The sequence below is a fragment of the Danio aesculapii genome, chromosome 4 (assembly GCF_903798145.1).
Source record: "Danio aesculapii chromosome 4, fDanAes4.1, whole genome shotgun sequence".
NCBI lineage: Eukaryota > Metazoa > Chordata > Actinopteri > Cypriniformes > Danionidae > Danio > Danio aesculapii.
In genome coordinates, this window is record NC_079438.1 from 54,263,970 (window position 1) to 54,280,927 (window position 16,958).

A 16,958-nucleotide genomic window follows, 5' to 3' on the forward strand; every position below is an offset into this window, starting at 1 on the left:
AATTGTTCGAATTCATTTCTGTATTTGTGCATTAAATATGACTACTCAGTAACACAGAAAAGAATTACTAAAAGGAAAAATGGTTTCTCTGAACATGTGCATCTGCACGTGAGGGGAAATAATCAGAAAAAAAATCATATCATGTGTCATGTAGGCTATGTCATGCATGCATTTAAAAAATATATATAAAACGATCCCTTCCGAGACCTGTTTCATATATGTTCAATGTATTTTCAGGAGTGTTGAGTGGTGTTTTAATAAAAGATCCATGCAAATACATGTATGTAGCCTACCATGACTGGGCACAGGAAGAAGAGAATTTGAGCATTTTTGCAACGTGAATTGAGCAGGAGGAGGGACTGACAGAGCCTTTGGGTGGTCATGCAGTCAGAGGAGTTGATCTGCTTCATGTGTCTGTAGTTCAGAAAGAAGGACTCATGCTTGGGAGCCTGCAGCCTTCGTGATGTAAAAAGTGAAAGTTTTAATGGTGCAGATGAGTTTCCATTGATGCCTAAGGCAACGATCTCATCGTCCTTTTCGCATCTAGGCACGGCCACATGCAGCTGGTACTGTGAAGTGGTTATATTACACAGCCTATAACACCGAGAAAAAGCCCAAACATGGAACTTTTCTGTTTGGAAAAGGACACAGTCGTGCGAGCTCAAAAAGATCCCAACATCTTCTGCGATGAACGAGTATTGCAAAGTCTTCTAACAGTGGAAGACAGATACGTTCCGCAGGGACCTTATTTTAAATGTGTCCAGAAGGATATTCAACCTTTTATGAGGAAAATGGTTGCGACGTGGATGCTGGAGGTTTGTAGTTGTAGTTTTACACCTTTAAAATGTTTACTCGAACCGTATACTATTATGTAAAGTAGGCTATGCTAGCACGTTATTACCTATAGCACCGGACTCTGGCACGTTGAATTGTGATGCACACAGTTAAATATTATCCGCACCTCTGCGCATAGCATATACATGTTTAGCATGTTAATCGATAGGCAAAAATAGCTGCCTGAAGTTTGATCAGGAAATACAATGGCGGAAACCTCCACAGAATTGACTGTTAGTTTAGGTTAACTGCAAAGTTTTTACTCTGACCCTGCTTCAGTGGATAAATGAGGGTCTGTGCTTTATTTACATAAACATTTTAAATGGTTTCATGCATTTGTGTAATTTTGGCGAATTTATGAACGGACGCAGGCTTTGAGTTGAGGCGAAAGTGGAGCCATGTGAGAGTCGTTGAATTAAAAATGAATGACAGTTTATCAAAACAAAAACAATATCGAATATTGATTGATTAGAGCGATATGTATGTTTGTTATATGTTGTCATTTAAATTACTGAGTGTTTAATCATATATTTTTTTAACGTGACGAATCACCAAAGCACTCATGTGTGGGCGTCACGGTTTCACAGCACACCCTGCTTGAAATGAATGAGATCTCAATCAGTTCCTCTTTCTCATTAAAAAGGTTACAGTAAGAACCTATTGCACATATTGTAAAAGTAATATGTAGCTTACAATAAGCACAGTAGTATGTAGCTTTGGGGGGGGGGGGGGGGGACAATAATAATCCTATGTATATGGTGAAACATAAATTGAGTATAAAAGAACTTGAATGGCTGCTTGACTTGCATAAAGGATGACATTACAACAGCATACAGCAACACACTTAGCACTTGTCAATTAATTCTGTCTTTGTCCTCTTAGGTTTGTGAGGAGGAGAAATGTGAAGACGACATTTTTCCGTTGGCTATGAACTACCTGGACAGATTTTTAGCTGCAGTTCCTACGAGAAAATGTTATTTGCAGCTCTTAGGAGCTGTTTGTCTCTTCCTGGCTTCAAAATTAAAAGCATGCCAGCCGCTGTCGGCCAGAAAGCTCTGCATGTACACAGACAACTCCATTACATCTCAACAACTGCTGGTAAGATGACAGCAGGACATCTTCTATATATCTAATTATATATTATTCAACTGCTGATTCGTTATATTTTTATTATGTTTTCCAATTAAGATTGAATTGTTTGAGAAGTGAATTAAGAGATGTTTAGAAGTGCTTTGCCCCCTAATGGCTGTTAGATGTTGAACCATTTTTTGGGTTGAGCATAGATGAAATGTTCTGGTGATTTTGCCCTCTGTGGCTGGACTGAAGGATATCTGATCATTGATATTGAACAGTTCCCAATAAGCTTTCCAATTGGTATCTGTGATTTTATTATGAGCCTTCATAGTTCTATGGTCTTCATAAAACCCATCTATAGACCCCTCCATTGCACAAAAAGGTATTTATAGTGGAAAAGGCTTTTTCTATACAATAAAAATTTAATTATTCTTGTATGAACTGTTCACAGAATGTACTTTTGGGAACCAACCTATTGGATCAGTACAAAAAACACATCTTTGTTTCTAAGAGTGTACTTGCACTCTTGTCCTATATCACTGTTTATATATTAATCACATATGAGCTGAGTTGCTTAAAACCTATTGATGCCTCAAGTGAAGTGATCGCATGAAGGTTTTAGAGAGCTGGAAAGAAGATATCTTTAGACCACTGGGTCAAAATAAACCTTAAATTGCATTAGCGATTTTAGAATAAAACAGATGTATCAGCATCAGTGAGGAGGTCGAGGAGTCTTAACATTGGTGATTTGGTGATGGTTTGTCAGGGACTCTCCATTAGTGGAGTATTCGAGAGCTTTTATGCAGATGTAGCGCTTGTCACTTTTTGCTGTTTTTCCGCTCACGTCTCAGAGGGTTTCTCAGAAAGCAACTTCAGCAGACGAAACAAAGCCGGTCGGGCATGTGTGAGGAAGGAAGCTGAGCGTGTGCATTGAATGCTGCATCTGGTTGGTGGAGATCAAAGGCAAGGGGCGGAGCTAAACAGGATCACCTGATTCCTTTCTATCATCTATGATGTCACTTTGACAAGAAACATGCATATTTAAAGAGCAGATTGAGTCATTTCGAAAGCTAGAGAATGTGTCACAATAACCAGACTAGACTATTTAAATGCCTGGGCTTGGTGATTTATGTCATAACTCATGGAAGTACTTTGCATTTTTTTACATTGTTCAATTTAGAGTTAAGTGTGGCGTATAATTATATTTTACCACTGGAGATTGCTGGTGTATATTTGAAACATTAGGGTGCAGTAAAACCAACAGCAGTCAAGAATTTAGGTCAAAATCTGCAGCAAATGTTGGATACTATGATGCTGAATGACTACAATATTCATGCACCATGGAGTATATATGATATAACATATGAAATCTTATTAAACATAGGACACAATCAGCTGAGATATATTGCCGTTTACTCCTAGTATTAACATCACACTCTACATCACTTTCTCGGATGTGATTTATTAAATGAATGAAACATGTTTTGAGATTTATGAGCAAATGAATAATAAGGATGTTGATGGATTTTAGGACAGCCATTTGTTTTTTGTACAAAACAGCAAAGTATGAATACCATGTTGTGGTGCACGTTCATATGTGTGACTTATGGTTCTGCATAATGATCACATATTAGGTTAGTAGTGGGTGAGTAATTCCTAGTTGACGCTAATTTGCATTTGCTTGACGCTCAGTGGTCTTTATATGCGAACTACTGAATGACGCATCAAACAGACTCACTGACTTGTTGCCGACATCTTGCAAACAGACAATCCATGAATGAGGCTTTACAGTGTCATATTTTGGCTGTGTATTTAAAAATGGCACTTTCTGTGTTGTTGGTCCCCCAGCTTGTTGTATACGCTAGTGATTAATTCTCTGTTAACCAACCAGTGGCACAAAATAGTAGTAGTTGACATTGTTTGACAGTAAAAAGGGAAATAATTGCTTACCATACTGTACTGTATTCTACTAAACCATACTGCTCAGTGGAAGTTTACAGTGAACACTAAACCAGACTGTTTACATGATGAGCAAGCAATCTCATTGGCCAGCAGAATCTAATGTGATCGCTAGTAAGATTGCATTTATATAAAAGACTATTCCCAGCCTTGAGATAACCAAAGCCATCAGCACCCAGGTTATTCAATAATTAATTAAAGGCATAATATGTATGATTTGTTTCATTAAAATGTTCAAAATCCAGTAGAACAGGGTTACATATGTCGCTGGCATATGTACTTACATAATCCCAAATGTTTAGAAGAATGCCTAATCCAGCCATTTTAACTATAGCGAGATGGACAGTGTGCTGTGTGTTCATGGTAATGACATCACATATTTTCTCAAAGCCTAAAATGTGTTTAGTAAGATAAAACAATGCCGCTTCATTAGATTTTAACTGATTAGCAATTGCTTCAGTGTTTTGTTTCGCTTTGACAGCTCTCAGTCTTACTCTGCATCATGCTACCAGGATAATAAGTGTTGAATAGTGCTCATCATAAACATGATCTCTGCTGGAGTCCATAGGATGTAATGGAGACTACAACTTCCTCGATTCCACACTAGGCTTGTGCCGGTATTCGGTAATGCGATAATTCACGGTAATGAATATGCACGATATTGTTATCGCAGGCACTTCAAAATACCGTGAAAAATAATAGATCCGAATTTATATTCTTAGAACGCGCCTTAGCTTATTTTCCATCAACTTCTTGAAGAAACACTGCGTATATGCTGCGCAGAACTGATGCGCACTCTGATGTAAACAATCCCCACATGTAGAAGCACTGTGTGCGCGCCGCCGCTGCCACCGCACTATAATCCTCACACGAAGAAGAAGCATGGCGGAAGGAGGAACGCTGCCGACAATTTATCCCCCTTCAGCTTATTTTCCATCAACCGCTTGAAGAAACACTGCGTATATGCTGCGCAGAACTGATGCGCACTCTGATGTAAACAATCCCCGCATGTACTGTGTGCACGCAGGGCGCGCCGCCGCTGCCACCGCACTATAATCCTCACACGAAGAAGCAGCATGGCGGAAGGAGGAACGCTGCCGACAATTTATCCCCCTTCAAAAAGGGTAAAGTCAGAGGTTTGGAAATATTTTGGGTTCCAAAAAAATGCAGAGGGATTGCTGATCGAAGACGGTTTCCCTTTGCACATTCACTTTGATATAATTGCTCAAGTTTACTTTTATATTGTGTATTGTTTTATTTATATTTATTTGTATTTAAATGTTTGAAGTACCTTTAGTTAATTAAAAAGTTATTAAAGTTACTAAGTTGACGAAACTGAAGTTTTTTGTGTTTTTTTACCTGTTTCTCTAGTAAAATTACAATATCGTGATAATACCGTATACCGTGATAAAAGCTCAATCAATTAATCGCAGCATGAAAATGTGATACCGGCACATGCCTATTCCACACTCAATCATAGGGTCTTCAAACTACGCCTTTGTTTGTTGTGAATACTCGCCCTCTAGTGGCGAAAATTACACACTAGGGCTGCACAATGTATTGTTTCATTCATACAGACCTTAGTGCTGCGATTTTGTAACAGCATACAGTTCACCAGACTGAAAATTAAAAGTCTTTCTGCATATACCCTATTACACACTGGGCATTTAATTCATTCATTCATATTCATTGATATTCATTATCTGTTGTTGTGTTTCTGTCTCTCTGTTGGAGTGGGAGTTGGTGGTGCTCAGTAAATTGAAATGGAACCTGGCTGCCATCACTCCTCTGGACTTTATCGAACACATCCTGCACAAACTGCCCTTTCACGAAGACAGACTGACGCTGATCCGTAAACACACGCAAACCTTCATCGCCCTCTGCGCAACAGGTAAGAGCTAAGCGAATGAGAAAAGCATGATGTGAACGTGTTATGATGCTGCTCTGCCTTGTTATTTGCGTCTATATAAAAGCGTGGTATATTTAACTGGGTGTGTTTCTGCGGCCCCACATCTGTTCAAGAGGCTGAGGCCTGAACCCAAGCCAGGCAAACATGAGAAGAGCTTTTTTGAGCTTTTGCAAATGTTTTTTGCTGTTTAACAATTTTCTCAAGTTAGGAATGTCGGTTTAGCGCACAGCTGCTGCGCCGATGCAGTCACTCAAGTGTAGGCTGTTTATTCAAGGATGACTGTAGCGTCTGAAAACAGCAGCACACTGCCCACAATGAAATCTGATATATGGCCATATATGATAATGACAAATATGACATACAAGTTCATATATAGGTTTGGATTTTCACATATATATGCAACATATATTTATATATATTGCAAAAATTCCCTTTCAAATATGTATATACATTTGATGTCAGAATTATTAGCCCCCTCTGTATTTTTCTTTCCCAGATTTCTGTTTAATGGAAAGAAGATTTTTTTCAACACATTTCTAAACATAATAATTTTAATAACTAATTACTATTAACTTTCTTTAACTTTGCCATGATGACAGTACATAATATTTGACTAGATATTTCATTCAGTTTAAAGTGACATTCAAAGGCTTAACTAGGTTAGTGTTGCTCTTGCAGGCTGCTGGAGAACATTCACATTTCACTGCGCTACACATCCCATCATGCACTTCACACACACACCAGTTCCAGTTTTCTCACTGATTGCACACACATACCTGGAAGCTAATCATAGACTCATTACAAGGACTATATAAACACCTCATTCACACACACACTCTTTGTTGAGTCTTGTTGTTATCCTGTAGCATCACAATGCGTTAATCCTGTCTAGTCTTTATATGTTTTGATCGCTGCCTTGTTCTCCCGTTATTGATTCTTTACCGCCCGTACTGACCATTCGCCTGTGATCTTGGATTACCTTTATGCTCCTGTTTGCTAGTGGTGGGCAAAGCGAGTCTTCATTAAACAATAAAACAGTCAAAGCAAATGTGTCGAAGCTTCGAAACGTTTTAAAACCCGTCTCTACAGTGACACCTAGTGGATTTTTAACGTATTGCTCTGGAAGACCAGTTAAGCAAATTGAAGTAATAAACCCTACGTTATAGATTACAAGTGATTCAGTGAAGCGGTGAGACTTCCTGACTAGCATGCAGAGATAATGGGTTCGAATCCAGGTAGCTACAGATGTTAGTCTTTAAATGCTCTGTTCTTGTAACATGTTTTAACATTAGTCTAATATCCGAATGAAAACTTTGGAAATAAGTATGTCTTGTTTTGGTCATTAACAGTTACATTAAAATACATCAAGTCATAATTTCAGAGAATTTGTACCAGTTGGGATTTGAGCCCGGGCCATTTGCAGCACAGTAACTTTGTGAACACACACGGTCCACTAGGCTACACAAATTTTTTTCCTACCCTGTCAGTCAAACGTGAATTCGCCAGGTCTCGAAACACTACTGAAATGATTGATGCTTTGAATCGGTTTATTCACGTGACCTGGGTGTTTCAAAACACTTCAGTCATGTGACCTGGGTGTTTTGAAATGTTTTAGTCAAGTGACTGTTTGTTTCGAATCACCTGAGTCACGTGGCCTGGGTGTTTCGAAACACTTTAGTCACGTGACTTCTGTGTTTCGAAACATTTTAGTCATGTGACCTGTGTGTTTCGAATCACCTCAGTCATGTGACCTGTGTGTTTCAAATCACCTTAGTCACATGACCTGCGTGTTTCAAACCACCTTAGTCAAGTGACCTGAGTGTTTTGGATCATGCTTGTAGTGTTTTGAATAACTTGTGCTTCAGGATCTCAACACTGTCGAAACGTTTGTTTCACGTCAGCCGTCCCTACTGTTTGCTACCTGTTTGACCATTGCCTGCCTGACTACTCTTATTAATAAACTGTGTGTGGATCCTCAACTCTGTTGTCAAGCATTCAACTTTTACAGTAGGTCAATTAGGCAAGTTAGGGTAATTAGGAAAATCGTTGTACATTATAACAGTGGCTTATTCTGTAGACGATGGAAAGCAAATATTGCTTAAAAGGGCTAATAATATTGACCTTAAAACGGATTTAAATAAATTAAGAACTACTGTATTCTAGCCGAAATAAAACAAATAAGACTTCCTCCAGGAGGAATAATATTATAGGAAATACTGTGAAAATTTCCTTGCTCTGTTGAACATCATTTGGGAAATATTTGATTCACAGGAGGGCAAATAATTTTGACTTCAGCTCTATATATTTAAATTATATGTTGCATATATGACATATATTTTGTGAAATATAATTTGCATAAATTTACATGCATCAGATTTCTATATGGGTAAACCAAAAAAAGCAGATGAAACGAAGGACATCCAGTGCAGAATAGCAGTGGCTTTCCTCACTCAGGCCTCGTTCTCATGGTCTGGAGGCAGAGGAAGAGGGGGAGTAAGTTCCTGGAAACCTCAAAGCCCTTTGAGAGATGAAGGGAGGGAGGAAGGAGGAGTGGGAGGAGAAGGAAGAGTCTCCTCACTTTCCATTCACAGCTGCAGGAGGATTTAAGGGAGGTAGTGATGTTAAAACAGGTCTGAAACGAGAGAGCGTGTGAACGGCAGGTTAAGGTTTGTGTTGGAATGCAAAACAGATGTAAGATCTCCTCATTCAGACACCGCAGATTGCCTTGTTTCCTGGGAAGTTGTTTGTTTTTTTTCCCAGGTGAGAAACGTCTTGGGGGAATAAGGGCTGAACAATATGACAAAAATCTCATATCACGATTTAAGTCATCTTACATGATGATATATATCACAATATAGCAGCATTTCTCTAAATTCAATCAATTAATAGAGATGATGAACACATACACTTAGTACGCAAATACACTTCATTGAACTTCACCTACAGTGCATATTAGAGCTGCATGTAATTGGAAAAATTTAGCATTGCGATATTTGTTTATTTTGAGATATATATATATATATATATATAGGTTGCAGCTGGAAGAGCATCCGCTGCGTAAAAACATGTGCTGGATAAGTTGGCGGTTCATTCCACTGTGGCGACCCCGGATTAATAAAGGGCCAAAAAGAAAATGAATAAATGATTGAATATATATATATATATATATATATATATATATATATATATATATATATATATATATATATATATATATATATATTGCAATATGAATACAATTTCACCAGATGACTTAATGCAGGGGTGTCCAAACTCAGTCCTGGAGGGCCGGTGTACTGCAAAGTTTAGTTCCATCCCCAATTGGACACACCTGTGTTAGCTAATCAAGCTCTTAAGCTGCAGTCATACTGCACTTTTCTCCCCATAGACTTCCATTCATACGCACGCAAATGCATCAGACCGGAAACGCAGGTTCGTGCGTCAAGTTTCGCAGTTCACTGCATTGCAAAGTTTAAGCTTGGTGAACTCTGACCTGCGAAATCACATCACATGACTGTGTGAGACCAATCGAAGATCAAAACATGATCTCTCTGGACAGAAATTTAAAACATGGACCAATCACTTGCTTTTTTAAATGGCTAATCGTCTTGTTTAATCCCGCACCTTTTCGCAGAGCCGTACGACAGAATTTCGTTTGCTCAAACTCTAGTGTGACCGCAGCTTTACTTGGCTTTCTAGAAACATCCCTGCAGGTGTGTTGGGGCAAGTTAGAGCTAAATTTGCAGGACACAGGCCCTTCAGGACAGAGTTTGGACAACCCTGACTTAATATCTCTATTTAGAAAGAATTTATTATGTTAGATCGATTGGGATGATTCTGCAGTGGGTGTGCATCTCCATTAAATCTAACAGACAGTCTATAAACTTTATGGGGTCTCCCGACACATTTTCGTTGTGGTCTGTGCTATTTGCAGGGCATTTCTGTATATTGTATGTAAGTATTATTGTGCATACAAAAAGATAAAATTGAAATAAATTGTTTAATCGTTTTCCGAGTCTAAGTTAAGGATAAAAATAAAAGTAATTCAATAAAATTAATCATAGTTAAGATTTTTTTAAAATTTTAAAATCATTATACAATCACAAGCATCAAAAACACATGCAAATGATGAATTAGTATACAAACTCAACATTGCATATCCTGTGATGTGACTATTGCGAATGATCACATTGCGATATCGATGCTGAAACGATATATTGTGCAGCCCTAGTATATACTATATAACTGCAGGTTAACTATGTTTATATATAATAATTTTAACTGTTAAAAGCTGTGAGTTAATAGTTAATTAGTTAAAGTTATTATAAAGCTATGGAAACTAATAACCTTAACTTTTCCCAATTTGATTGTAATGCAATAATGTTCACCTTTTGTAAAGCTGCTTTACAAAAGCACTATACAAATAGAAAACTTAAAAGTGTATATATATTGACCACATGTAAAGGAATATTTCTTTTGTATAATTCAAAGTATAGACTCACAAATACACTTATTTATGTGATCATATTTTTCACTTTATTTATGTAGAAATATTAAATAAATACTAATAAAATATTTTAAAAAACTATTGATTACAGGTTACATAAAAATAAAAGATATTACTAAACAAAATGCAAAATGAAGCCAAAGGAAAATTGATGAATAAAAATGTAAATATTAATTTCAATACAGCAAATTGTGCTCTTTTTGTAAAACATAAAAAACTTTAATTTTTCGTTTTTTGTGATGCCATGATATAAATGATAGGGTGGATTTTTTTGTGTCTATAATATAAATTTTTACACAATTTAGATAATTTTTAAAACCTTTTTTAAACATAATAGATTTAATTCATTTAGTATTTTCTATGATGGCAGTAAATAATGTGTTTCTCGTTATTTTGAAGGACCTAGTATTCACCTTAAAGTGCAATTTAAAGGCTTAACTAGGTTAATTATGTTAACAAGGCAAGTTAGGTTAATTACGCAAGTCAGTTGGAAAACAATGGTTTGTTCTTTAGCCAATCAAAAAGAGATCTGTCTGAAAGCTAGCTAATAATATTGACCTTAAAAATTGTTGCAAAAAAATCGAAAAACCAAACCAAAACTTAAAGAAACAAGACTTTATTTAGAAGAAAAAAGGAAAATTTCCTTGCTTTATTAAACAGCACTTGTAAAACAGGCGGGCTAATAATAGGGCTGGGCAATTATTAAAAAAATAATTGAGTTTGACATTCAGCACCTATAGTCGATCTAATTTTTCTATGTCAATTTTTTCTAGGACTTTCCCTACGGTGTACGGATTCATGTGACCTTGCTCTGTTAACACTGATTTATACTTATGCACTCGTATGGTCCGCAGCCTTCTGCTGTTGCATACCTGCGCACCTGTCAAAAAATGTAACGACACAATGTGCAATGCTTGCACTACGTTGACAATGATTGGAAGCTGTGCCAGAGATGCCTTGAGACGGCATATTTTCCATCACAATAAAATTATTATTTACATTAAAACATTTGTTTACAGAAGATTCAAGAAATGCACCGTTTAAAATGGTGTTTACAGGATATGCAGGAGTTATTTTATTTAGAAAAGATGCTGCTTATTTTCTACTTTTAATATGAAAATCATTGACCAAAATTCATTTTGTTTCCAAAAGTGCAAGTTATTTATTTTCACTCTTTACAGGAAAAAAGTGCCTGTTTGTTTTAGGCAGTGTGTGTTTTAATTTCACTTGTTCAGCGTTGATGTTCAATAAATAATCATGGATAGTAGTTTCTCTCAATTATATTAAAATCAAGTGTTGCACCCTTCATTCAAAAGTCTCTCACTTTGCAATATGTGTGCATATTTTCTATCCAAAACTTGTCTGTGAACTATAAGGGCCAAAAAAATCAAATAAATAAATAAAATAATCGTTCATTAGTCGTAATCGAGTTAAAATATCCAATTAATTAAGATTTTGATTTTAGGCCAAATCACCCGGCCCTAGCTAATATAGCTGCATATTGTGATTTTGCACAGCTCTACTGGGGAACATGCTGACCAGGTCACTGATGTTTCGGGATGTGTGTGTGTGTTTGTTTTTTCCTCAGATCATAGCTTTACCATCTACCCTCCCTCCATGATCGCCACAGGATGTGTGGGGGCAGCAGTGTGTGGCCTGCAGTCCAGCCAGAGCAACCAAAGCCTGTGGGGGGACAATCTGATGGAGCTGCTGGCTAAAATCACCAACACTGAGCTGGTGAGTGTCCCACTGTAAAAGGACTACACAGCAAACTCACATTCAATATACAGTGAAGTCAGAATTATAAGCTCCCCTGTGTATTTCTCTCCAATTTATGTTTAACGAAGGAAAGAATTTTGTTCTAAACATGATAGTTTTAATAATTCATTTCTAATAACTGATTTATTTAATCTTTGCCATGATGAAAGTAAATAATATTTGACTTGATATTTTTCTAGTATTTAGCCTAAAGTGACATTTAAAGGCTTAACTAGGTTAATTAGGTTAAAGTTAAGGTAATTAGGCAAGTCATTGTATAATGATGGTTTGTTCTGTAGCCTATCGAAAACAAATAATGCTTAAGGGGGCTAATAATATTGACCTTAAAATTGTTTATAAAAAAATTAAAAACTGCTTTTATTCTAGCCGAAATAAAACAAATAAGATTTTCTCCATAAGAAAAAATATGATCAGACATACTGTGAAAATTTCCTCGCTCTGTTAAACATCATTTGGCTGACAACAATTTTCAAAGGCACTTAAAATATACTGGGGCATCACGGTGGCGCAGAGGGTAGCACGATCGCCTCACAGCAGGAAGATCGCTGGTTCGAGCCCCGCTTGGGCCAGTTGGCATTTCTGTGTGGAGTTTGCATGTTCTCCCCGTATTCGTGTGGGTTTCCTCTGGATGCTCCAGTTTCCCCCAATGTCCAAAGACATGCACCATAGGTTAATTGAATAAGCTAAATTGGCGTAGTGTGTGTGTGTGTGTGAATGCAAGAGTGTATGGGTGTTTCCCAGTGTTGGGTTGCGGCTGGAAGGGCATCCGCTGCATAAAACATATGCTGGATAAGTTGGCGGTTCATTCCGAAAAGAAAATGGATGACTGAACTTCAAATATACTGTAGATATTTCTGGTAATTCTGTTTTAATTACAGCAAAGCTAAATGTTGTCAAATGTTTATATTAAGTCAAAAGATAAAAGATATATTCAATACAAATATTTGTATATCATCACTATTTTCTGATTCCAGTCGTGACGTTTTCATGTTTGTCTTGATTTTCATTTGATTTTGAGATTTGTGTAATTTAGACTTTTTCAACTGATCAAAATTTTATTGATAATTAATTGCATTCATTAAGAGCATTTATTAACTAATAAACACAATTATCTCTGTCGGTTTTGTCCATAAAACAACAGTGGACGTGCCGTACAAGTGTGTGTGTGCGCAGGAGATTCATGCATGACTGTATGGAAATGGAGAAATGTGTGATTTTATGAATGAGTGTTTGTGTGTGTTCACTGCAGCGATGGTGGTGTTTTCAGAGCTGCATACTTGTGGCGAGACACAGGCCTTTCTACCACATCTGTGGATTAAAGCGCACTGCTACACACACACACACACACACATCTTGCCTTCAGGCTGTTATGAAAGTCTCACTGTAAAAGGTTTTTGAGTTAGACCCAGAAAGTGAACGCCCCATTTAAACTCCTCACATATACTCATAAGCTTTAACACATTCTTTGTTTCTCCTCAATATAATGTGTCAAGTTTTTCTTTCTCTCCATCTTAAGTTCTGGAAAAAACAGCACATGCCTAAGTTAGCAATCGTTCCTTCCTGTGCCTGTGGTAGTCAGGACAACAGGGCTTGTTGTGGCCGAATGGTTGTGTTTAAAGAGAGAAGCGTCTGTCAGGTTTCAATTATCCCAAGAAAGATGAGAGCTTGATATGGGATTATTTTGTCAGACCCCCCACATTACTGCTGAAAGTCACACACAAGAAGTCAATGACGTTTTGCTTTCATGCCACATATTTCTGCTTGCCGTTTTTATAATTATGAAGTTTACTAAGAGTTTCTGAGCTAAAATGTTTTCAGAGTAAATCCTACATCATTTTTTTAGCACATTGAGGGACACGGTGATGGAAATGTGTGATGGAAAGGAATAACATTTGCATTCTCTTGTGAAAATATTTTGATCCTCTAATAAATGTTGCATGCTCTCCACAAAGTTATTGTGTTGTTGATTTGTGCTCGCTCACTAATCATTTACATTCTCATGCAAATCTTTCACAAAAGTATAGTATTCCTGCAATAATCTTTAAAACACATGTATTGTGTTTATGCAAAAACATGCTCGCTTATTCATAAAACATTATTGCTTTCTTCCAGAGTATTTTTACTCATTCTCATGCAAAAGTGTTGTGTTTCCACACAAAAAAGACTCGCTCACTCATAAAACGTTCTTGGGTTCTTTTGCAAAGTATCAAGCACTTCAAATTAGCAATCGCATAGTAAATATTAGCAATCTCTTGCAAAACTTACCACCTCCCCCTTTAAAAAAAACCTTTGTTACTACTTTTTGTATCACAGACATTTTGTTCAATTACAAATTTGGCTTCTTTTGCAAAAGTTTTCAAGCAAAATTGTTGCATTTACCCCCAAAAATTACTCACTTATAAAACATTCTTGCATTTTTGCTAAATATTGTGTGCTCAAAATGATTGTATCAATATTACCATTCTCTTGCAAAAGTCCCCAAAGAAACTTATAGTGGGTCGAACAATATTGTGTTAAAAAAAAAACTTCACTCAAAAGCACCTTTTACAAACACACACATATGTACACAGAGAGAGAGAGAGAGAGAGAGAGAGAGAGAGAGAGAGAGAGAAAGACGTTATATATATGTACTGATGACAAATTAAACTCAGTTAAACATTAGCATATATATATATATATATATATATATATATATATATATATATATATATATATATATATATATATATATATTAGTTAAATTATAATATAGTATAATATAGAAGTCAGATTTAGTAGCCCCCCTGAATTATTAGCCCCCCTGTTTATTTTTTCCCCAATTTCTGTTTAATTGAGAGAAGATTTTTTTCACCACATTTCTAAACATAATAGTTTTAATAACTCATCTCTAATAACTGATTTATTTTATCTTTGCCATGATGACAGTAAATAATATTTGACTAGATATTTTTCAAGACACTTCTATACAGCTTAAAGTGACATTTAAAGGCTTAACTAAGTTAATTAGGGTAACTAGGCAGGTTAGAGTAATTAGGCAAGTTATTGTATAACGATGGTTTGTTCTGTAGACTATCGAAAACAAATATAGCTTAAAGGGGCTAATAATATTGACCTTAAAGTGGTGGAGCCGAAATAAAACAAGTTTATTCCATTTAGTGGCTAATTCATATGAATTCATATGAATTCTTATGATCTCATTCCTCCAGTTTAATATAATTTGCTGGGTGGGTTTAGGGGAGGGGTTTGGTGCCATTCCTCCTTTTAAAAATGGTACATTTTGGTACAACTGAACTGGTATAAATTTGCATAAATTAGCCACTGAATTGACAAAATGTAAAATAGTTATGTTTCCTTATGATATCAGGCTGTATATATAAATACATACAGCTCAAGTCTAAATAATTTACCCTCCTCTGAATGTTTTTATATATATATATATATATATATATATATATATATATATATATATATATATATATATATATATATATATATATATATATATATATATATATATATATATTCCAAATGATGTTTAACAGAGCAAGGAATTTTTCACAGTATTACCTATAATATTTTTCCTTCTGGAGAAAGTCTTATTTGTTATATTTCGGCTAGAATAAAAGCAGTTTTAAGGTCAATATTATTAGCCCCCTAAGTAATATTTGTTTTCAATTGTCTACAGAACAAACCATCATTATATGGTTATTATATGGTTATTTGTCTAATTATTATCATTATTATTCGTCTAATTACCCTTACTTGCCTAATTAACCCAGTTAAGCCTTTAAATGTCACTTTAAGCTGTATAGAAGTGTCTTGAAAAATATCTAGTCAAATATTATTTACTGTCATCATGACAAAGATAAAATAAATCAGTTATTAGAGATGAGTTATTATAACTATCATGTTTAGAAATGTGTTATGTTTAGACTTCAACTATATCTCTCTCTCTTTCCTCCAGGACTGCCTGAAATCTTGTCAAGAACAGATCGAACAGTTACTGACCAACAGCTTGAAAGAAACCCAACAGCAGCATCAGCAACAGCAGCAGGACGGCAGAGCCAGCAGCAAAGGGACGCAATCTCAAAACCTGTCCTGCACCCCCACAGACGTCCGGGACGTTAACTTATGATGTCACTTCCTGTTCCTATCCAACAGATGCTTCAGTTATTAATATATTACTGTATTTAAGCAATTCCACACGACTGTCACGATCAAATAAAACACACACGCATGATATTTTTGTAAAGGCGCAAACCAGCTGCTGTCCCCGTCTGGTATCTACAGGCGGTGGTGTTTTACATACTTGAACTTCAATTGAATCAGCCTCAAATTATAACTCGATCAGTAATGCGGTAATAATTTATATTAATTAAAGAACATAGCAGCTATGTTGGCTATCATATGCAACAGTATCAATTATTGATATTATTTAACAGTTAGAAGAACAACACACTATTGTTGTTGTTAAGAATATTAGCCTTTTTATCTAGTGCTGGGCAAAAATTAATCGCATACAAAATAAAAGTCTGTTTTGACATACTAAATGTGTGTGTACTGTGCATGCATAAATACACACATGCATGCATATATTTCAGAAAATGTTTATTTATATTTAGATATAAAATATATATGCATATGTTACAAATTATTAATTTTAATACCTTTTGTGTAACAATTTATGTGTGTGTATTACATATATGTATATATTTAATACACGCACACACACATATATATATATATATATATATATATGTATATATATATGTCAAAACAATTATTTTGGATGCGATTAATCACAATTAATCTCTATTTTTGTTATATAAAATGTATTAGTACTTCCATATTTAAATATAATACTAGGATAATTCAATAGTCAGATCAAGAGTTTAT

At 35.8% G+C, this 16,958-nt stretch overlaps 1 protein-coding gene across 1 annotated transcript; it reads left to right on the plus strand.

Annotated features, from left to right (window-relative positions):
* Nucleotides 1-367: 367 nt before the first annotated feature.
* Nucleotides 368-16,657, plus strand: ccnd2b (cyclin D2, b). Its single transcript, XM_056456129.1, is given in 7 exon segments — nt 368-582; nt 585-815; nt 1,717-1,932; nt 2,629-2,631; nt 5,602-5,758; nt 11,872-12,020; nt 16,027-16,657. Coding segments are annotated over 7 exon segments (1,002 nt in total). The 5' UTR covers nt 368-507; the 3' UTR covers nt 16,198-16,657.
* The last annotated feature ends 301 nt before the right edge of the window (nt 16,658-16,958 follow it).